This window comes from Myotis lucifugus, unplaced genomic scaffold (assembly GCF_000147115.1).
Source record: "Myotis lucifugus unplaced genomic scaffold, Myoluc2.0 scaffold_75, whole genome shotgun sequence".
NCBI classification, from domain to species: domain Eukaryota; kingdom Metazoa; phylum Chordata; class Mammalia; order Chiroptera; family Vespertilionidae; genus Myotis; species Myotis lucifugus.
This window is the reverse complement of record NW_005871123.1, coordinates 1,074,745-1,097,950: the sequence shown is the minus strand read 5'-3', so window position 1 is coordinate 1,097,950 and position 23,206 is coordinate 1,074,745. Positions and strand designations below refer to the sequence as shown.

The 23,206-nt window shown below is 41.9% G+C and overlaps 1 protein-coding gene across 1 annotated transcript in view; it reads left to right on the top strand.

The window, feature by feature from the left end:
- Positions 1-10,105: 10,105 nt before the first annotated feature.
- ARL13B (ADP ribosylation factor like GTPase 13B) overlaps positions 10,106-23,206 on the top strand; it is a 78,728-nt gene continuing 65,627 nt past the window's right edge. The window contains exon 1 of the mRNA XM_006090537.3: positions 10,106-10,435. Coding sequence (XP_006090599.1) covers positions 10,377-10,435 — 59 coding nt within the window. The 5' untranslated portion in view covers positions 10,106-10,376. The remainder of the gene's footprint in view (positions 10,436-23,206) is intronic.

Sequence of the window (23,206 nt, the reverse complement as noted above, 5' to 3'; positions counted from 1 at the left end):
AAATAATAAATGACAGCTAGTTTTTGATAGGTGACTATTACACAGTAGTGATAGATACTGTTAAGACTCTGTCCTCTAAGGAACTTACTATCTAGTTCAGTGGTCAGCAAACCACGGATCGAGAGCCACATGAGGCTCTTTGGCCCCTTGAGTGTGGCTCTTCCACAAAATACCACGTGCCGGCATGCATGTACAGTGTGATTGAAACTTTGTGGCCCATACGCAGAAGTCAGTTTTCGGCCTGGGCGAGTCTATTTTGAAGAAGTGGTGTTAGAAGAAGTGGGGGGTGTCCGTGGTCGGGCGACGGGAGACACAGTGCAGGCAGGCCACGGGATATGCAGTGCGGGGGGTAGGGGGGGTGGGGGTGGGGAGTATTCATGCATGAGTTGAGGATGGGAGAGTTGGAAGGGGACATACCTCAATCAGAATGAGGACGTTTTTAGCAAAGGCCAGCTTAGGAGTACCCTAATTAAGTTAATAACAATGTACCTACCTATATAGTTTAAGTTTAAAGAATTTGGCTCTCAAAAGAAATTTCAATCGTTGTACTGTTGATATTTGGCTCTGCTGACTAATGAGTTTGCCGACCACTGGTCTAGTTTGAGGTATAATTAATGCCTATTTATATTAAAGCACCAAGCACAATACAAAGAGTGTGTTATGGCTTAGGTTGATTTGGCTTAGTGGATAGAGCATCAGCCTGTGGACTGAAGAGTCCCAGGTTTGATACTGGTCAAGGGCACATGACCAGATTCTGGTTCGATCCCCAGTAGGGGGTGTGTAGGAGGTAGCCAATCAATGATTCTCTCTCATCATTGATGTTTCTATCCCTCCCTCTCCCTTCCTCTTTGAAATCAATAAAAATATATTTAAAAAACAAACAAATAAAAAGAAACGAAGAGTGTGTTATGTATTATTCAAGTGTGCTATAGAACGAGGAAAAGTTAGGGCTGGCTTGGTATTTAAATTAGCTTTTAAAAATTATATGTTTTCATTGATTTTTTTTAAGAGAGAGAGGAAGGGAGAGGTAGAGAGAAGGAGATAGAAACAACAATGAGAGAGAAATGTAGATCAACTGCCTCCTGCACTCCCCACCTGTACTGGGGGTCAAGCCCAAAACCTGGGCAATGGGATTTGAACCAGTGACCTATTGGTGCATGGTATGATGCTCAACCAACTGAGCCACACTGGCTGGGCTGAATTAGCTTACTTTTGAAAGGGCAAGGTTCAGGGAATTTGTTTTGTTTGTGTGTGTGTGTATGTATGTATGTATGTGTTTGTTTTTTGTTAATCCTCATCCGAGGATACTTTTCCATTAATTTTTTTAAAGAGAAGGAAAGACAGAGAAAAACATCAATGTGAGAGAAACACATGGATTGGTTTCTCATGTAGATCAGCTAAATGTAGATCAGCTGCCTCCTGCAACCAAGGTATGTGCCCTTGACTGGAGTTGAACCGGGAACCCTTTGGTCCACAGACTGATGTTCTATCCACTGAGCAAACCAGCTAGGGCAGACTTTGTTTATTTTTTATGTATGGTGATCCTGGTGTTTCACTTGATTTTAAACATATGATTTATAGTTATTTGTTTTTGTGTATTTGTTAATTATCTGGAGAACAATCTGATCTCTTGTGTTTCACATTTCACCTAAGTCACAATAAAGGTGATGTTCTAAAAAAAATATGTATATGACAGCAAAATTTTAAAAAACTTTTTAATACCACAAATGTGTATTACAGTGACAGCAATTCTATCCAGTGCTGAAAAATTATGTATCCTGCCTATATTGTAACATCAAACTTTGAAAAATTATATACAGAAAATTTTAATACTAAAATTAAATAACACATCTTTGGATAAAATTTTTGGATTTTTAATTTATCTCAGAATTAAAAATCTGAGATGGTGATATTTGGCTTTAGCTCAATATCAATAAAAACCTGGTCAATTTTATTTGGCCAAAATTTGGTTTTGATACAGTTCTAAATCTGCAACTAAATCCTATCAAATATGTAACTACTAATCTAATCCCATTCCCAGTCCTAATCTTAAAACCATTCCCAGTTTTAATTTTAGCCCCATTCCCTTACCCAGTTTTATATTTCTTCATATAATCTTACTAGAGGCCCGGTGCACAAAAATTTGTGCACTGGCAGGGGAGGGGGGTGGGAGGGTGTCCCTCATCCCCACTTGTGCCCTCTCACAGTCTGGGACCCCTTGGGAGATAACCACCTGCTGGCTTAGGCCTGCTCCCCGGGTGGCAGATGGCAGGCCTGATCCCTAGGTGCCTGCCCCGCCACCCCTGGTCGCGCACACAGCAGGGCCGATCCGGGGGTTGGGGTGCCACCCCGGGTCAGGTCGCACACAGACACTTGCTGCCCCGGGTCACAGATAGCAGGCCCGGATGGCGGCAGGGCAGGCTGGATGGCACTGTCCCGACCTGCCTGCAGTATGCAAATTAGCCGCCATCTTTGTTGGAGGTTAATTTGCATATCACACTGATTAGCCAATGGGAGGTGTAGCGAAGGTACAGTCAATAACCATGTTTGTCTATTATTAGATAGGATATGGTCTAGTTTACTTATTAATTATGATTATTACTGTCCTCTCATCCTTCCCACTACTAGATGTAGATCTTTGAGGACAGAAATTTTTAAAAATGTTTTGTTCACAACTATATTCCTAGTGCCCAGAACAGTGATTGGAACATAAACGTTCAACTAAATTCAATTTAATGGTGCAACGCTGGGAATATTTATGCCAAAATATCTACAAAGATCATTTCTAATGGTGGGATTATGGATCATTTTTCTTTTGCTGATTTATATAGAATGGGGCAAAAGTAGGTTTACAGTTGTGAGTATGCAAAACACAGTTTATTCTTGTATTATTACTTAACTAGAGGCCTGTTACAGAAAGATTCCTGCAAGAATAGGGCTTCCTATGGCTGGAGCGAAGGAGAGAAGGGAGCAAAACCCGCTGAGGCCGGCTTCGCTCCCGTCTCCGCTGCCCGGCTTGTCTCGCCCCACCTCCTTCCTTTGTTGGCGGTTAAGTTGCATATCACACTGATTAGCCAATGGGAGGTGTAGCAAAGGTACGGTTAATTACTATGTTTGGCTATTATTAGATAGGATTATATATGTATCATATATAAGTATATTAAATATATATAATAGAATATTATTAAGCCTTACCCCACTCCAAAAGAAAGAAAGAAAGACTGCTATTTGTGACAATATGGATGAAACTGAAGGGTAATATGCTAGTGAAATAAGCCAAACAGAGAAAGACAAATACTGCATGGTATAATTTATGTGGAATTAAAAAAAATTTAAACCAGAACAGAGTAGAATGGTGGTTGCCAGAGGCTGAGGAATATGGGAAAAGGGGAGAGGTTGGCAAAATGTATACATTTTCAATTGTAAGGTGAGTAAGTTCTCTTCCCCATAAGCAGCCTGAGGTGACCTCTAAAAATGGTTTGCTATTCACTGAACCCAGGAAACCCCACAAAATAATGCAAAACAAGAGGTTCAAATTTTTGTGTTCTCTTAAAGAACCCTCGTGAAACTGCCCAGGCCATCAAGGGTATGCAGATCTGTAAAGCCACCAAGTATCTAGAGCAGGGGTGGGCAAACTTGTTGACTCGAGGGCCACAATGGGTTCTTAAACTGGACTGGAGGGCCGGAACAAAAGCATGGATGGAGTGTTTGTGTGAACTAATATAAATTCAAAGTAAACATCATTACATAAAAGGGTATGGTCTTTTTTTTTTTTTTTTTTTAGTTTTATTCATTTCAATGGGCCGGATCCGGCCCGCGGGCCGTAGTTTGCCCACAGCTGATCTAGGGGATGTCATTTTACAGAAGCAATGTGTGCCAATCTGTCATTACAGTGGTGGAGTTTGTCAGTGTGGTCAAGCCAAACAGTAGGCTGGACACAGGGTCGGTGGCCCCAAAAGAGTGCTTAATTACTAGTACTACTGGACATGCTTAAAATTGCAGACGGTAATGCTGAACTTAAAGGTTTAGATGTAGATTCTCTGGTCATTAAGCATATCCAGGTGAACAAAGCTCCTAAGACATGGTGCAGAGCCCATACGGGAGCTCTCTAATGTACAACATGATGCGTATACTTAATTATACTGTATTGGAATATGCTAAAAGAATAGCTCTCTAATGTTCTCACTGGAAAAAAAGTGTTAATGTATTAATTAACTCAATTATGAGAATGATTTCTCAATGTATATATACATCATATCATTGTATTATACACTTTAAATGTATTATGATTTTGTTTATCAGTTGTACCTCAATGAAGATGGAAAAAATGACAGAAACCAAGTAATATCTAGGATTCTATTTCAACAATCTCTGGGAGATGAAATGAGATTCTTGACTAGAATGATGGCAGTAAGACTGTTTTCATCATTCAGAATGAAATAGATTATAATGTGATAAACAGCCACAAAATTACAGTGGCTTAAGATAAGTGTTTATTTATTTTTTCCCAACATATATTTTTATTGATTTCAAAGAAGAAGAGAGAGGGAGACAGAGATAGAAACATCAATGATGAGAGAAAATCACCGATCAGCTGCCTCCTGCATCCCCCACTGGGGACCAAGCCTGCAACCTGTGCATGTGCCCTTGAGTGGAAATGAACCCAGGACCCTTCAGTCCCCAGGCCCGTGCTCTATCCATGAGCCAAAACATCTAAGGCAAGTGTTTATTTCTTGCTCATGGGAAGTCCACTGTAGGACTTTCCAAGCAGCTCTCCTCCATGTGTTGGCTCAGTATTCCATGCTGTTTTGATTTTATATTACTTCAAAGTTAACATAGGCTTCCACAATTAACATTGCAAGGGGAGAGAGAACATAGTGAATTGTACACAAGCTTTTAAATGTTTTCACCAAGAAGTGCCACAACTACTACCACACACATTTTACTGGAGGAAACAAATCCAGGACTTTGAGAGGGTGGGGATAACTATTTCATGTGCTTGTGAGGAAAAGAGAACTAGAAATAGTGAGCACACTTATGCTTACCAAATCACTTACTATATTGAAAGCTAATAGTCAACTTAATTGGATGAAACTGGAGGGTAATATGCTAGTGACTGACAGACTGTATGTTGGCACCACAAATGTTTGTTACTGGATCACTATCAGAACTAGGAAAGCCATGAAGTAGAGCTGGTTGAGAATATTTTTGGAAAGAGGGTGTTGAGTATGGATCCAAATGCTCAAGCAACATCACATAATAAGTCCCACAGACACAAAAGTAATCATTGGATTCTCTAAGAGAAAATTTTCTTTAAAGGAAAGCAGAGAGTCTTAACCGGTGTGGCTCAGTGGGCTGAGCATCATTCCATGCACTGAGAGGTCACTGGTTCTATTCCCAGTCAGGACACATGTCTAGGCTGTGGGCTGGATCCCCAGTAGGCAGCTGATTGATGGTGCTCTCTTATTGATGCTTTTTTCTCCCTCTCCCTCTCCCTTCCTCTCTCTCTCTCTCAAATCAATAAAAACATTTAAAAAAAAAAGAAATAAAGCAGAGGGATATGGTTGGATCTTGAGAATACACATAGGAAGCTGGAGAAGGAATGACCAGTGAGATCAGAAGGGAACCAGAATAGTGCATAATTGTGAAAAGCTGAGGGAGGAAAGAGCTTTAGAAGAGTTAACTGTACTAAAAGTATTAACTGATGTGAAAGAAAATGAGAACTGATTTGGTAAGGAAGACTTAAGTTATATAAAAATATGTTTTGAGTAGCTAGATGGGACAGAAGCCTAATCACAGTAAATTGATTAAAACAATTGAACAGCAAAATATAGTGCTTTAGGGTTTGTGAACCATTAGTTTAAGAAGTTGGGTTGTGAAATTAAAGAGTTAGCAGAACAGTAGTAACCTACGTCATAGTTAAGGAGGAATTGTAGCCTTATCTTGCTCTGCTCTCTCACCCCCATCCCACCCTGGCGACTGTAGCCTAAGATCTAGGGTGGGGGGGAATGAGGAGGGATATATTTAAAATGTTGGAGGAAGAAGAAATAATTGAAGGATGAGGATTTCAGAAAAATGGAAAATTACGTTTTTCAAAGTCCCAGGAAAGTGGTTAACCTTGGAAAAGAGGAACTATAGATATCTTGAGTTATTAGAAATTAAGAAGAAACGGGAATAACAGAGAAGGAAGAAAATGTGTGGAAGGTGTCATTCAACTTTCTTCATTAGTACTGTATTATAGAGGTATTTTAGTATATGGACAGAACAGTCTGGGCAGAGGCAGCACCTCTTACTGATGAGGAAGGGCAGGTTAAATTAGGATAATCAGTAGAGGTCATACATCTACGAGTAATCAAAAAGGAAGTTGACGTTATGAAGGTAGGAGAGTGAGAATCTAGATATGTAAAAGGCTAAGTGACCATCCAACCATCCGACCGGCTGGCCGGTAGGTATGATGCGCACTGACCACCAGGGGGCAGATGCTCAGTGCAGGAGCTGCCAAGCTGCTGTACTTGGCAGCAGTGGTTCTCTGGTGATGCACCCCGGAACCAGAGAGGAGGGAGCTCTTGCACTCCAGGACCCCTCTGGGGGTGTCAGAGAGCTGGTTCTGACCTGATCCCTGCAGGCCAGGCCGAGGGACCCCACCTGCTGGAGGGACCCCGCTCACTCCGCAGACACCCTTCCAGCCGCAACACCACCCCAGGTGCAGCAACCCGGGAGGGACCGTGGGAGGTTGGCTCCAGGGTGTGTCTGGCCCATCTCGCCCAGTCCTGCCCCGCCGGCCACCTTCTAATTAATTTCCTTTCAATGTGCAGGAGTCCATGCATCGGGTCACTAGTGGTGAATAAGATCCTAGCTGTTTGGAAAGAGGTACGAGGATATGTGCCATTAATGTTTCTGAGACAGGTAATACCAACTTCAAAATCTGCTCTCATTTGTTACAAATAGCACTTGAGCTTTATTTCTCTCATTTCATCATCGTAGCAACCTTGCAAAGGAGGTATTATTATTCTCCTTTTATAGTTGGGGTACTTTGTTTCAGAGATAGTAAACTGTAACTAATGTATATGAGTTTGAATTAGGATTACATAGTAAAGACAGAGAATAATTTAAAAACTCTTATCTAAGTTCCAAACCACTATTTCCCCCTGGATACACTGGGTTTCCCAGGGCCCTCTCTCCTTTTACCAGGATTTGAAAATATATTAGTAGAAACTGAATGCATACACAGGCCCTTATATATTATGCATGATTTTTTCCTATAGGAATGCACTTGTCATTTCTTTTTCCAAGAATATTAAAAATATATATCACATATCTCTTTAAATAATACAAAACAGGTTGCAAAAGAGCCAGTAGATCACCAACTCCATCTTTCAGAAATCAAATAGCTAGCAATCTATGTATCTAAAATACCTGGAAAGAACATATATCAAGGAGACCAAGATGGCGGCATAGGTAAACACCGGAGATTGCTGCCGCAAACAACCACTTCAAAAATACAACTAAAAGACGGAACAGACATCACCCAGAACCATAGGAAGGCTGGCTGAGGAGAGACTCTTCAACTAGAAGGAAAGAGAACAGCATACGGAGGCTCAGAGGAGGCACAGTGTGGAAAATACAAAGGTGCGGAGGTGCGCGCGCAAAGCAGGCTGGTGGCTGAGGGCGCGGTTGTCGTTTTCAATCAGGAGGGAGTCTCAGACTCTGAGCTCCAGATCCAGGCGAGTCTCTAGGGACTCAGACTCAAACGGGAGAGGCGGGATTGTCTGGCATCAGTTGGAACGTGAGGGCAGCTTTCTCTCTGAGGTTTGCAGCGGTTGCTGGGGTTCTGAGAAGCAGAGCCTCTGGGAACGGGACTGAGAGCAGCCATAACTGCTCCCTCCGCCCGCCCTGTTGATCCCGCCCCGCCCAAGCCCTGCGCAGAGCCATTTGCCGGATAGCTTCAGGCAAAGGCTAGATTAGCACCTCTCCAGAGGACAGAAGTTTTCCCACTGCAGATACAGGTGATTCTCACAGCCAGTCAGCCTGGTGGTCAAATCCCTCTAGTATTAACTACAACAATCAAGGCTTAACTAGAACAAGACTGCGCACAAAGACCACAAGGGGGTGCACCAAGAAAGCATAAAAAATGCGGAGACAAAAAAACATGACAGAAATGGAGGATATAGAGCTAAAAAACGCAATTTTGAGGGTTTGCAATAATGTGCTAGAAGCTGCCAATAAACTTGATGAGAGCCTCACGAAATCTAATGAGACCCTCGATGCTGTGATAAAGAACCAACTAGAAATTAAGCATACACTGACTGAAATAAAGAATATTATACAGACACCCAATAGTAGACCAGAGGAGCGCAAGAATCAAGTCAAAGATTTGAAATGCGAAGAAGCAAAAAACACCCAACCGGAAAAGCAAAATGAAAAATGAATCCAAAAATACGAAGATAGTGTAAGGAGCCTCTGGGACACCTTCAAGCGTACAAACATCAGAATTATAGGGGTGCCAGAAGATGAGAGACAGCAAGATATTGAAAACCTATTTGAACAAATAATGATGGAAAACTTCCCCCACCTGGTGAAAGAAATGGACTTACAGGTCCAAGAAGCGTAGAGAACCCCAAACAAAAGGAATCCAAAGAGGACCACACCAAGACACATCATAATTAAAATGCCAAGAGCAAAAGACAAAGAGAGAATCTTAAAAGCAGCAAGAGAAAGTGACTCAATTACCTACAAGGGAATACCCATAGGACTGTCAGCTGATTTCTCAACAGAAACTTTGCAGGCCAGAAGGGAATGGCAAGAAATATTCAAAGTGCTGAATACCAAGAACCTACAACCAAGATTACTTTATCCAGCAAAGCTATCATTCAGAATTGAAGGTCAGATAAAAAGCTTCACAGATAAGGAAAAGCTAAAGGAGTTCATCACCACTAAACCAGTATTATATGAAATGCTGAAAGGTATCCTTTAAGAAGAGGAAGAAGAAAAAGGTAAAGATACAAATTATGAACAACAAACATGCATCTATCAACAAGTGAATCTAAGAATCAAGTGAATAAATAATCTGATGTACAGAATGAACTGGTGATTATAATGAATCAGGGACATAGAAAGGGAACAGACTGACTATTCTTGGGGGGGAAAGGGGAGTGGGAGATGCAGATGCGGGAAGAGACTGGACAAAAATCGTGCACCTATGGATGAGGACAGTGGGTGGGGAGTGAGGGCGGAGGGTGGGGCGGGAACTGGGAGGAGGGGAGTTATGGGGGAAAAAAAAAGAGGAACAAATGTAATCTGAACAATAAAGATTTAATTAAAAAAAAGTCTTAAAATTAAAAAAAAAAGAACATATATCAAAATGTTAACACTTGTTATCTTTGGGTAGTGACATCTTATTTTCTAAATCTTATTCCTTTTTTAGTGGTTTTTATTTTTTTTACATTTTCTACAATAAACATATATTTCTTTAGTAATCATACCACCCCACACAATAAATATACAATTCCATTTCACATTTATGTAACAAACAGCAATAACATTATACAAATGAACATGTCACTCTCATCTGAACTATTGATATAATTAGGAAATGAGTTTTTCCCCTTGTCTTCGTAATAATTCCCCCAATGTATTGTTTCCATAGTTATGCAGTCTGCTGTAATCCCAGTGGATCCCTATCCCTGGTGCATAAAACAAAACAAAACACGCACAAGACCTGAGATCTTTGGATCTCAGTTGTGACTGGAGACGGAGGAGAAGCAGCACCCTCGGCTGTAACACACTTTTGCATGGATGTACAGGTAAACCTCCCTGAGATTTGTCCGTGATCCCTCCGTTCATCGCTGGACGCTCCCGTTGCCTAGTAACGAGAATCATCTTCCCGGGACAACACCTCCTTCTTTTAGACCCCTCCCCCTTCTTCCTCCCACCTCTCGGGCAGAAACGGGGGGGCGGGAGGGGAGGAGAGCCGGGCCCTCCAGCCACTCAGAGGCCCCCACCGCCGGCCCGCGAACGATGATTGGAGGGGCGTGTGGGCGGTGCTTGGAAGGGCCCGCCACGCCGGGGAGGGACGTCAGCGCGTCGACGCGGGGGTTTTCTCCGGTCGGCCCGCTACCCAGCTCGGGTCTGTGAATCTGCGCCTCTTCCTCCGCCGGCCCCGGCCGGGAGCGCAGTCGTCGGTTCGCGGGCCGGCGCGATCATACCGGCTTCTGCTCGGACTGACCGTCGCCCTCACCCCCCTCCTGCCCTCTCCTCCGAGGCTCACCGCGCTGAGGCTTTTCGTAGTGAAGGCGGTTCGGGACGCGGCCCGGGGCCACCAGGGGCCCATCCCCGCTCCAGGCTCGGATGGGAGGCGGAGGGAGGAGAGGCCTGGGATGCTGAGGCTGATGGCCAATTGCTGCAGCTGGTTCAAGCGGCGGCAGGAGCCCGTCAGGTAGGCTGAGCCGCCGGCCCGCGCCTTCCCGGGGACCGGGGCCGCCGCGCGCCGCGCCGAGCAGTTGGGCGGGGAGCCGCCCCCTCTCGGGGCCGGACGAGCCCGTCCCAGGCCGCGGGGGATGCTGTCGCTCCCGGTTTGATTGGTCCCCGGAGGGAAGGACAGAGGATGCCGCCTTCTTGTCGAGCTGCGTTTAAGGCTTCAGCAAGAGCGCCTGTTGTTATAATTTAAATGGGTTCAAAACACTCTGAGTTGTGGATTTTGTACACGTGTGTATTAATCCTCTGAAGTTTTTGTAATGAGGTTCTCCTTTTTTTAAGTAGAGAAGCATGGGATATTGTTTTCATAACATTCACACACCCCTTTCCAACACAGTCACACACGTTTTGTTTGAGGACTTCCTTGGGCTTGAAATCTGGCTCCACTACTTCATAATTACAGTGTATGACTTTATAGATTTTTTGGCCCCACCTTCCTCATGTATTTAATGAGGGGTGATAACATCTGTGCCTCAGGAGTGTTGTATTAAATGTGAGTAACTGATGGAAAGGGTTTTCTTAACTGTAGGTTCGCTTCAATTGAAATCTAGTTAATCCTTTTCATTGAAAGAGTTTAATTCTTAACTTTTTAGTTTGAAATGCCAGATATATTAATATTCATTGCCCGATACTAGATATTCATTCATCCACTTCTCAACAAGTATTTGTTGAGAAAATATTATGTGCCAGAGGCACTGTACTAGGAAGGAGTCAGTGAAAATGATGTGTTTTGTTTTTTTATATATATATTGAGGGGCTCAGCCTATAAAGAAAGCTTAAGTTTTTTACTCTTTATAAAAAATAACGACTTCTTACATTTCTACTTTGGAATTAGGCCAAGGGTAAATTGTAGTAAAATTTTTGTGTGTTTTTTTAAATTAACATTTCAAGCATAGCGTTTGCAGTAAGGATGAGCTATCCTTTAAAGAGTAAATCTGAAAAGCTATAAGGAAAAAGTGTATGTCTACATTTGGAAAAGAAATGTGCTCTAAACAAAACTTTTAAAATTATTCCCTCTTAATTGGATTTGAATGTTTTAAATATAAGTAATATGATTGACTGATAGAGTCAAAGATGTGTTTGGGTGTATAGATTTGTTCTAATCATCTTATGTGCTGATAACAGAATCTCTACTGAGATTTGAGGGATCACTCATAATAAATGGGTCTCTCTTCTTTTTTTCCCCTATTTCTGCTTTTTTAAAATGTATTTTGTTTTTAGAAGAGGGCACAATACCATGTCTTCTTTTAACTAAAACACCCAAAAAGCTTGCACTCCTAAGGAGTTTTCAGTTTAATTCATCATTCTTTGTGTTTGCTTCTCTTAGCAGGTATAGTGTAACATCGGGGTTAATTGTTTAAAGAAAAGATAGAGTTCAGAGAAAGGAGAATGTATCTTTGTCTAAGTAGCATCTAGAACTGTGTTGTCCAGTGGAGTAGCGACTTGCTGCATGTGGCAGTTGAGCATTTGTAATGTGGCTAGTCCTAATAGAGATGCCGAAGTATATAATATAATACAAAGTGGATTTAGAAGATTTATTATGCAAAAAGTAAATAAGTAAATATGTCTTTTTTTTTTCAGTGTGATTACATGTTGAAATAACTTTTGCATGTACAGGATTAAATGAATTATAGTAAAATGATTGCACCTTTTATTTTCACTTTTAAAATGCAGTTATTAGAAAATTTAAACTTACATATATGGTTTACAGTGTAATTCTATGGGAACTCCCTGATCTACATGGCCTAATGTAGAGGCATAGGTAAATACTAGTATCTCTCACTGTTGGATAGAATTAACAGCCAAAGGAATTAAAAACAAGTTAGATTACACCCATCTGTTAAGTATCATTGTTCAATGCCTACTTCATAATAGTGCCTAAATAAATATTTGCAAAATATTGTATGTATTTTGATCACTCCTTAGCAATAATCATCTTAATGTAAATAATATTGGCATATGTAGTTGCAGTTACTGGAATAAATGAGAGGTGAGCAAACTGATTTAAAGTATATATCAAATTTTTGCTTTTATGAGCTACTGTTTTGTATTTTGAAGGTTTTTTGCTATGCTGCTCCTTATTGCGTTGTCTTTTCATGTTCATATTTTATGGAGATATGTTTACAGATGTGAGATGTAAGAGAAGATGATGTTTATTAATACATTATGTTTTGAGGTTACTTTGCTGACTTACCTAATATATCCTGCACTTTTTGGGTTTACCCACCTGTCCTCACTTAGCTGCTTTCTCAGTGAGACATTATTGTAGACAACTACAATAATCACGGATTAGATGCAGTATTCGGAACCTGTGATAAGGACAAGGTAGGAGTCAGAGATCAATTGTTAAGGCAGCAGTCTAGGTCAGGAGTGAGGACCAGCATGCCAGATAATTCAGGGACAATAGGCATGCTATTGTTAACCAACAGTCAGAATCTGAACTAGGCTTTCAATCTATGTAAATTAGTTGTGTGTTTTTTTTAATATATTTTATTGATTTTTCACAGAGAAGAAGGAAGAGGGACAGAGAGTTAGAAACATCGATCAGCTGCCTCCTGCACGCCCCCACTGGGGATGTGCCCGAAACCAAGGTACATGCCCCGACCGGAATTGAACCTGGGACCCTTGAGTCCGCAGGCCGACGCTCTGTCCACTGAGCCAAACCGGTTTGGCTGTAAATTAGTTTTGAATAGACTAATAACTAGACCCATAGTTATATAAGTGCCGTGCTCCTATAGAAGCAGTGCAATATAGTGTTGGGTTTTTATTTTTATTTATTTTTTAAAATATATTTTTATTGTTTTTTAGAGAGAGATAGAAACATTGATGAGAGAGAAACATCATCGATCAGCTGCCTCCTGCATGCCCCATACTGGTGATCGAGCCGCAACCTGAGCATGTGCCTTGACTGGGAATCAAACTGGTGACCTTGGTTAATGGGTTGATGCTCAACCACTGAGTCACAACAGCCAGGCAGTGTGGGTTTTTTTAAAAATAACTTTTATTTTGAGACCACAATATAGTGGTCAAAGCTAAGAAATTAACTTTGATACAATGCTATTAACTAAATTACAGACTTTATTCTGAGTTTACCAGTTTTAACACCTAATGCCCTTTTTTAAATCAGAGATCTATCCCAGGATTCCATATTGCTTTGCCATGTCTCTTTGGTCTCCCTCAATCTGTAGTAGTTCCTCAGTCTTTCCTTGTCTTTTATAACCTTGAGACTTTGAAGAGTATTTGTTAGTTGTTTTGTAGACCCCCCCTTCAATGTGTTTGGTGTTGTGATGGTAAAGGTGTTGTTGCATTAGTTGGGCAGAGGGATACCACAAAGGTGAGGTATCCTTCTCAGCATATTACATCCAGGAGTGTGTGATGTTGATATGTCTTGTTACTGGTGGTGTTAACCTAGTCCTAGATCACTTGGAATGGTGGTGTCATCCCAATTTCTCAGTATAGTGTTTTGAGTCAAACAGATTCAAGTTTGAATCCTAGGAGTTTTGGCAATTTTTTTTATGTGTCAAGTGTGGATAATTTCTGTCATGCAGCATTTTGAGAAAGAAAATTTACCCAACTACTTGATGCTTTGCACATAGTATTTACTCAGTAAATAACACCTATGATCCTAGGAGACAAGTGCTGATTAGTAAATTACCCTCCTCGATTCATTTTATACTTATCATTTTCTATGTTAGTGGAGGAAGGGTCCATTTTCTTTTCCCAGGCTAATTCTTATGCCTGTGCTCTTTATTTCATTTCTTCCCACTTCCTGGTGAACTTCAGTTGTTCAGCATTTGGCCAGAGATCAATGATAGGACTTCTGGGATGCAAGAATCAATCTAAACTTTTATCCCAAAATTTATTATTCAGTTTTATTATCCAAACTAAATAAGTCTTTCTGTTTTTCCCTCAGAGCTTCGTTTCTATTTCTTCTTTAGTACATAAACATGTTCAAGCTCCTCTTACTGTGGTTTTAGAACAGGAAGAGTTTGTTCACTCGGCTCTAGCAAAGCCAAACACTAGACCAGGGGTGGGCAAACTTTTTGACTCGAGGGCCACAATGGGTTCTTAAACTGGACCGGAGAGCCGGAACAAAAGCATGGATGGAGTGTTTGTGTGAACTAATATAAATTCAAAGTAAACATCATTACATAAAAGGGTACGGTCTTTTTTTTTTTTTAGTTTTATTCATTTCAAACGGGCCGGATCTGGCCCGCGGGCCATAGTTTGCCCACAGCTGCACTAGACCCTGAGAATTGCAGTGGAGAAAGACTATTTTATTGATGAATGGCACCATCCAGGAGAATGGGAAGCGAATGCTCAGAAGCTGGAACTCCTCTGTGGCATGTAGGTTACAGATTATATAGGGCAAAATCTCAAGACATGGTGGATTAGGGGTTTGAGTTGAGCTGGGAGTTGATTGGTTGGAGGTGGAGCAAGGATAATGACTCAACTCTTCAGGTCGTGAGGACAGCTCTGCGGTCTTTTCCAGTGTCTCTCTGTCTGGTCTCATGGGAAAATAGCCAGTGGTGGTTCCACCTTAGGGCTCAGGAACTGAAACGTAACTTGAGTCAAGATGTTGTGGTTAGCCCACCAGAGGTCCAGATGGTGTGACCATTTGTCAGGTCTAGGCTACAGTCTTCTGCCTTTGGGGGTTGCTGATTATGTGGGGGAAAGCCTGGGTCTCTGAGGGGTATATATAGAAATAGATATGATTTCTAGAACTAGGATTTATTTATTTATTTATTTTTAAAATATATTTATCGATTTTTTACAGAGAGGAAGGGAGAGGGAGAGAGATTTAGAAACATCGATGAGAGAGAAACATCCATCAGCCGCCTCCTGCACACCCCCCACTGGGGATGTGCCCGCAACCAAGGTACATGCCCTTGACCGGAATCGAACCTGGGGCCCTTCAGTCTGCAGGCCGACGCTCTATCCACTGAGCAACACCGGCCAGGGCATCTAGAACTAGGATTTAAAACTAAATTTAATTAAAGTCATAAATACCCTCAGCTTCCTTACCAAAAAAACCCAAAGCAAACTAAATGTTTCTTTTTTGCTGCTGTAGCAAATTATATTCACTTAGTGATTTCAAGCAGCACAAATTTATTATCCCATAGTTTTGACTCCAGAAGCCTAAAATTGGTCAGCAGAGTTGCATACCTTCTGGAGGGTCTATGAGAGAATCTTATTTTCTTTGTCTTTTCCACCAAAGGAAGAGGCTGTCTGTTATTTGGCCCATGCCCCTCCCTCCACCATCTTCAAAGCCAACAGCATAGCATGTTCTCCTCTGACCTTCTGTCTCTCCCTTATACGGAATCTTGTGATTTCCTGGATACTCAAAAATATACTCCCCCTCCAAGAACCTTAATCATTTTGGCAAAATTCTTTTGCCATGTATGGTAACATATTCACAAGTTCCAGGGGTTAGGATGTGGATATCTTTGGGGGACCATTATTCTGTGTCTACCATATTAAATAGCCCTCTTTCCCTGAAGTCACTAACTACTCTTTCTCCTTCCCTTCACCCCAAACTCAACGGTTGGCAATGGCTTACAGGCACGTTCTCAACCAGCTCCCTCCTCTCTCATATATTCCTTAACATCTTTCATTAGAAGACTTCTGCCTAGACCAACCATGTCAAACTCGAGGCCCACAACGAATATTTTTGCAGCCCAGCCAATATAACGGTATGTACGAAATCTATAATAATAAGAGTGTAATATGCAAATCCACCGAACTGCTGAACAGCAGAACGACTGTTTGGATGACCTTCCAGACGAAGCCGAGGCACCCTGGGCTGCGAGGGCAGCCGAGGAAGCAGGGGCTGCGAAGGCCTACTTTTGCATGAATTTTGTGCATTGGGCCTCTAGTCTATATATATAAAAGCCTAATATGCAAAGTGTCCCCTTGGGAGTTTGATTGCTCACTATGATGTGCACTGACCACCAAGGGGCAGCGTGGAATGAAGGGAGGCCCCGGCTGGCAGCCGCTAGGGACCCTACCCATGCATGAATTTCGTGCACTGGGTCTCTAGTGTTTTAATAAAAATTTCGTAACTTAACTTTTACAATATCCTTTATATATAATTATTAATAACAAACTATGTTTGCTAATAACTGATTACTGTAATCGTGTTGCATCCATTTCCCTTATGTGCAGGTGCACCATTTCTCTTCACTAATACTAGCAGTGAATATTTTAGCAGCCAATTGGCAAGTCATTAGTCTTGTTCTGACTTGTTTGGTGTGCACAATAGGAAATATTTCGCTTTTGGAGAACAAGAAAAATAGGTTTATTTGCATTATGCTTATTTGTGCAGTTATTCAGTGTCTGGTAAGTTAATGTTCAAGAAAAAATATCAGTTTTTATTAAAATGTTCTATTATTTTATGTTAACAATTACTCATTTATTTCAGCCCTTTGTATTCAGCATGTCTCTATCAAAATAAACCTATGTTTCTATGAAAATTGAAGCTTTTGTTTTTTTGCAACACACATAAACTTAAACCTTATATATTTGGCCCATGTTAGCCTTTGAGTTTGACATGCTTGACATAGACCCTTCAATTCAGTTGTTTGTACTATATTAGATGCAGCTGGTTATTATATCCAATGAATTATTTTCAATCTCTTGGCATCATCTATACTAATAAAAGGGTAATATGCTAATTAGACTGGGTCGACTTCCCCAGCTGCCTGCAGCCTGCCCCTCCCCCCCCCACCCACCCCCGGTTCCCCGTTCACTATTGGGTGATGGGTGTCTGATGGCCGGGGGGAAGGGACTAAGAGGTGGTCAGTGTGCCTCATTGTGACTGGTCCAGCGGTCGTTCTGTGGTTAGGGTCAATTTGCATATTAACCTTTTATTATATAGGATGAATTATTTTCAATCTCTTGGCATCATCTATACTAATAAAAGGGTAATATGCTAATTAGACCGGGTCGACCAGCCATCTTCCGGACATCCGACTTCCTTCCGCACAAAGCCATGATGGTGGGGGCCAAGTCAGAGTCCTTTAGGGAGCGATCACCCGGGAGGGGAGTGCATTGCGGGCCAGACCTGTTGGCAGAGAGAGAACAATTGGGGGGGCGATCAGGCTGGCAGGGGAGGACAGCTGGGGGCGAGACCAGGTTGGCAGGGGAGAGCAGTTGGGGGCGAGATCAGGTCGGCAGGGGAGGGCAGTTAGGCGCGATCAGGCAGGGAGGCAGAGGCAGTTAGAGGGATCAGCCAAGCAGGCAGGTTAGAGGCAATCAGACAGGCAGGCAGAGGGGTTGGGGTAACCAGGCAGGCAGGCAGAGGCAGTTAGGGGCGATCAGGCAGGCAGGTGAGCAGTTAAGAACCAGCGGTCCCAGATTGTGAGAGGGATGTCCGACTGCAGGGATTGGGCCTAAATCGGCAGTCAGACATCCTCTAAGGGGTCCCTGATTGAAGAGGGTGCAGGCTGGGCTGAGGGGGAAACCCCCCCCGCACAAATTTCATGCACTGGACCACTAGTTTGACATATAAAACCAATCTCTTATTGAGGAGAACCAAGCTGGCAGTGTAGGTAAATGCCGGTCCATGCCGCGTCCCACAACCACATCAAAATTACAACTGAAATACAGAACAGTCATAATTTAGAACCTTAAATCTGGCTGAGTGGAAATCCTACAACTAGAGAAGTAAAGAAGAAAGCACATTGAGACTGCTAGGAGGGGTAGAGGCGTAGAATGTGCTGGTCTGACACCCATGTGTGTCATTTTTTAAATTAGGAGTGATATATAGGCTGCAGCAGTTCTAATAGAAGCAAGGGGTCTCACCCCACACCAGACACTATCAGACCAGTGCTGGGAAGAGAAATCCTTGTAACTTCGGGCTATAAAAACCAGTGGGGAGAGTGGCTGAATGACAAGGAGCTTGCTGGAGTCCCACACAGTTCCTCTTAAAGGGTTGGTGCATGGACTTACTCGGACTTGCTCTCTTTAAGCTCCAGCACTGGGGCAGCGACTTGGGGGACCTAGGGACATACTGGGAGGAACTGGATTGTCTGGCAGCAGGCAAGAACTTGGCGGAGCCTTTCTCCCAGACAAACGTGCTGGCAGAAGTCATTGTTCTGATGCTGAGTCCTCCCCCTTCACAGAGCTGACTGGCAGGTACTATATATGAGTTTCCATCAGCCTAGCTCACACTGTTCACTCCACTCTGGTGATTCCTTGACATCCCACCCCAACCAATTTGCAGCACCACCCAAGCTGTTTGCAGCAGTTTTTCCATATGAATGGCCTGTCCTGGCTCAGGCTTCAGACTTTCTTAAAATCTCTCAAGTAGCAGCTGGTATCAGCATGCCCCATACCACTCAATAAGTGGCCCCAGACCCAGAACTAGTAGCAGCCTGCCTTGTTTCACAGCTTGGCCTCTCCTGGGCACTTCCAAGCCTAATATAATTATCAGCCATCTGCAGATCACTCTGTAGCTCCTGATAGGTGACTCCAGGCAGGGCATAGGCAGTGGCTGATTTTGCACCTTCATGGGGACCCAAGATACAATGCACCAGTGGACAGCTTCAGACCACACCAGATTACAGCTCTACACATCCACGAGCAACACACTCGGGACAGACTCGCTGAGCACCAAGCCCCACTGAAGCAAGTCCTGCCCCGTAGTGATGTCTCCTGCACAGCAGCTCTTCCACCGTAGTCACAGCTGGTCCTCACAGCCAGTTGCCCTGGGGATCAGTTCCTCTTAGTGATGCCAACAGCAATCAAGGCTCAACTACAAGACTGTGCATACAGCCCACACAGGGGAGCACCTAGAGGGCCCAGATCCCATTAATACATCAGCTTCAATAATGTTAGGTTGTAATCTTTTGATAATAAATCTGGTACCATTACAAAGACCCCATTTACTATTGAGATTTCTCAATTGCATGATGATTGCACCCACTTTCAATTTTAATTTATGACACGGCATTCCCGAAGGAGTAATACTATGAAGAAATTCGATGGGACAATTTTCCTTTTCAGTATCATCTGTGGAATCAATGGAATCATCACTCAAATATGTGTGAAAATCTCCATCAAGTATATCCAAATTTTCTTCATTTAATTTTTGAACATGCTCATTTTTTGGAGAAAGAATTGCACATTTAGATATATTTTTAATATTATCTATAGCAGTGGTTCTCAACCTTGGCTGCACATTAGAATCACCTGGGAATCTTTTAAAAATCCTGATTCCTGGGCCTCATCCTATGGAAATTGTTTCTTTGTTATGGTGTGGGGCCACAACATCAATAACAAAGAAACAGAATTAAAACTTTATTGTGGGGAGCCGCTACAGTGTTTCGGACAGGTTCAAGCCTTGGACTGATGAGAGGGCACAGTCCTCATTGCCACGTGCAAGTCCCAGCTTGGAGGGTAGGGCCCTCCCAGCACAATTATAGCCAACAGCTGTAGTTGTAAGCTTGAACCTGTGGTCTGAACACGTGGCCCCATCTGCCTGAGTGATGTAGGCTTGATAGAGTTCAGGTGCATGTAGTTGAGTAGGATTGAAACCCAGGAGAATGTTGTAAACATCTTGATCATGCCCTTACTTTGCCTTGTAGCATCTGCTATAAAATAAAGGCATGGCTGTGGGCGTGGTCTCTGTCTCTCAGAGAAGCAGAGACCCAGATTTCATTCTCTTGTCTGTCTTTTCTAAGCCTTTCAGCTGCCCCCACTCAGGTTCACCCCAGCCGTGTGCTGGCACGGCACACTTTAGAAAGATCTGCCTCCACGCTCCCAGGGCCCGTTTCTGCCTCAAACCTCGCCCTTACAGGAAACAGCTCTGGGGAGGGCGCAACCCCTGCAGGACTGACCTTCCGCTTGGTCACAGCAGTTGTGGTCATGATGAACACCACTCGTGGTTTTTATATAAGTAGATTATAATGTAAAAATAATAAGAGTATTTTTACCATCATTTAAACAAAAAGAAAAATATAGTAAGTACTCATGTGCTTATCACCCAAGTTTTAAGAATATTTACCTTTGCTCATGACATGTCATTTTTTTTTTCTAAAGAAAAGGCAATAAGTCCTTGAAGTTCCCTGCACTCTATTCATCTCCTACCATTCCTCCCCACAGTTACTCACTCCCTGGAATTACTAGTTCCTTGCCCATCTTTGTTTTTTGATGTCATATTTCAGACAAGCAAAGCTTACCTTCAAATTTCTAAGTAAATTGCTGTTCACTGTGACCAAGTCTGAAGGAAGAGTCTCAGATGTCACAGTAAGCAGTGTGCATTGACCAGTGTGGTCTCTGGGAAACATACAGTGATGTGCAATGTCATCCTTGCTGTGAATTTTTTTTCAGTGGGGGAACAATTAGTACTCTAATAGCCATCTTTCTTGTTCTAAATAAATATATCTGTAAATCTATACCATTTCTAGAAATTGCTGCGTTCCTAATTTCTTTAATTAAGCTGTACATACAGTTAGCAGGGATTATCTGATGTGTTGTATGCAGAACTGGAATATCTTACATTTCTTTTTATTCCCCTACAACTTCTTGTTTATTCAAATTAAGAATTTTAGAATTTCAGGGTAGGCTAGGACCTAGAGATATTCTGATTCTATCCTTTTATATTTTAGAAATCAACAGACTGACACTAAAAATTTCACTTGATAAAGATTTAAAAGCATATGATCCCAACTTTGATCCTCTTACTACTTATTAATACTCCATGAGTCCAGATAGTGTTTTTGGTGTGCTGTTTTCCTGGGCTGTACTATCTGAATTAAAATCTCAGAAAGTCATACACTTGCACAATAAAATCACATCATAATTTTTTTCATTGTATCATTTTCTTTGTGGTAGGTTTTTTTCATTCTCTTAACTATCTGTTATAAAACAGTGTTTCCAAATCCCTTTCCATGTATGTATTTGTTACTTGTAAATTTAGAACCTGTTCCATATAGTTTTAAATATTTTAGGTAATACATATCAGTTTTGACGTCTCAAATTTTGTTTTTTAATGAAAAATTTTATTTTGACTTGTATAATATTTTTTAGAAATAGCTTTTATGTAATGACCTCCTTTGAAGTATTGTCTTCCTTAGTTGGCAGATGTGGTTTAGAGTTGTAGATGTTCAAATGATTGCAGTAATGTCATTCAGAAAATATTCAAATTCAAGTGTTTTCTGAATCTAAGTTAAAACTTCAATATTATGTTGCTTATATTTCTGGTATGCTACGTTGTACATTTTTATATAAAAAGAGACCATGAGATAAAATATATAAAACAGGCCTTTACTCTCTTAATCCCTACTTTCCTTTTTTTTACTGGAAATTATTCCAGTTTTAAAAATATTTTTCACTGTTAATTGAAATAAACACTGTTAATTATTACCCCGAAACCATGAGCTTGTAAACTTTTTCAGAAAACTTTAGTCAGTTTGATGTTAGAAGATATGTGATTTTAATTACATTCTTTAATACTGAACTTTTACCTTGAGGTAAAAAGTTTTATAAATTCTATACGTACCTTTTTGCTTAAAGTTATATATTTTAATTTTGCTTAATTTTTACTCAGCAAATGGGGGAATGACACATTATATTTATGTTTTTCATTCAGTAAAGATGCCTCACACATTTGATCCTGGGGCTACAGAGTTGATGAAGAGAGATTTTAGTAGAGGAGACTGTATGATAAGTTGCATGACAAAGTTAGGATCTATTTACTGTGGTCGCACAGATAGTCAGGAAGGACTGGGGGAATTCCTGGTCTTATAGGCCTGCTGGGGAGTGGCAGAAGAAGAGTCTACAGAGATTGGTCTTGATTCTATTTAAGGTCTTTAAGCAGAAAAATACTATGACTTGATTTTCATCAACATCATGGGTAGCTTTTATTTATTTATTTATTTTTATTTTTTTAAAAATATATTTTTTTTGATTTTTTACAGAGAGGAAGGGAGAGGGATAGAGAGTTAGAAACATCGATGAGAGAGAAACATCGATCAGCTGCCTCCTGCACACTCCCTACTGGGGATGTACCTGCAACCAAGGTACATGCCCTTGACCGGAATCGAACCTGGGACCCTTGAGTCTGTAGGCTGACGCTCTATCCACTGAGCCAAACCGGTTAGGGATTTTTGTTTTTGTTTTCCTATGGGTAGCTTTTATTAACAGCATGCAATTTATGACTTTTGTTAATATACCTATAACTAGGTAATATACGTTCTATTACGTCCAGGAACTAGGTTATGATTCTGATAGGCCTAAATGTGGGGAAAAAATTATAAATTATCTTGATGGAAATGAGGCAGACTACCTGGATACCTGATGTACTATTATATCTATGTGTATATCTAATCTAATAAAAGAGAAACATGCAAATTGATCACACCTCCGCTATGCCCCAAGCCACGCCCACCAGCCAAAAAGAGCGACTATATGCAAATTAACCAAACCAAGATGGTGGCCGGCAGCCACAAAGCTGGAGCAAGCAAGGAGGCTTGGTTACCCCAGCGATGGAGGAAGCCAAGCTTCCCGCCTGCCCTGGCCGGCTGTGGCCTCCGCTCAAGGCAGCAAAGTTTCAATTATAGAAGCTAAATAAATCCCAGATACCTGCTTCCAGCCAGCCTCCACTGGGAGCTTGGGTGGCTGGGGGCCGTGGCCAGCTGCAAACAACCATCAGCCCCTCACCCAGGATGGCCACACCCTCATGGGGTGAGGGTCTCCGCTGGGGGCTTAGCCAGCCTGCAAACAGTCATCA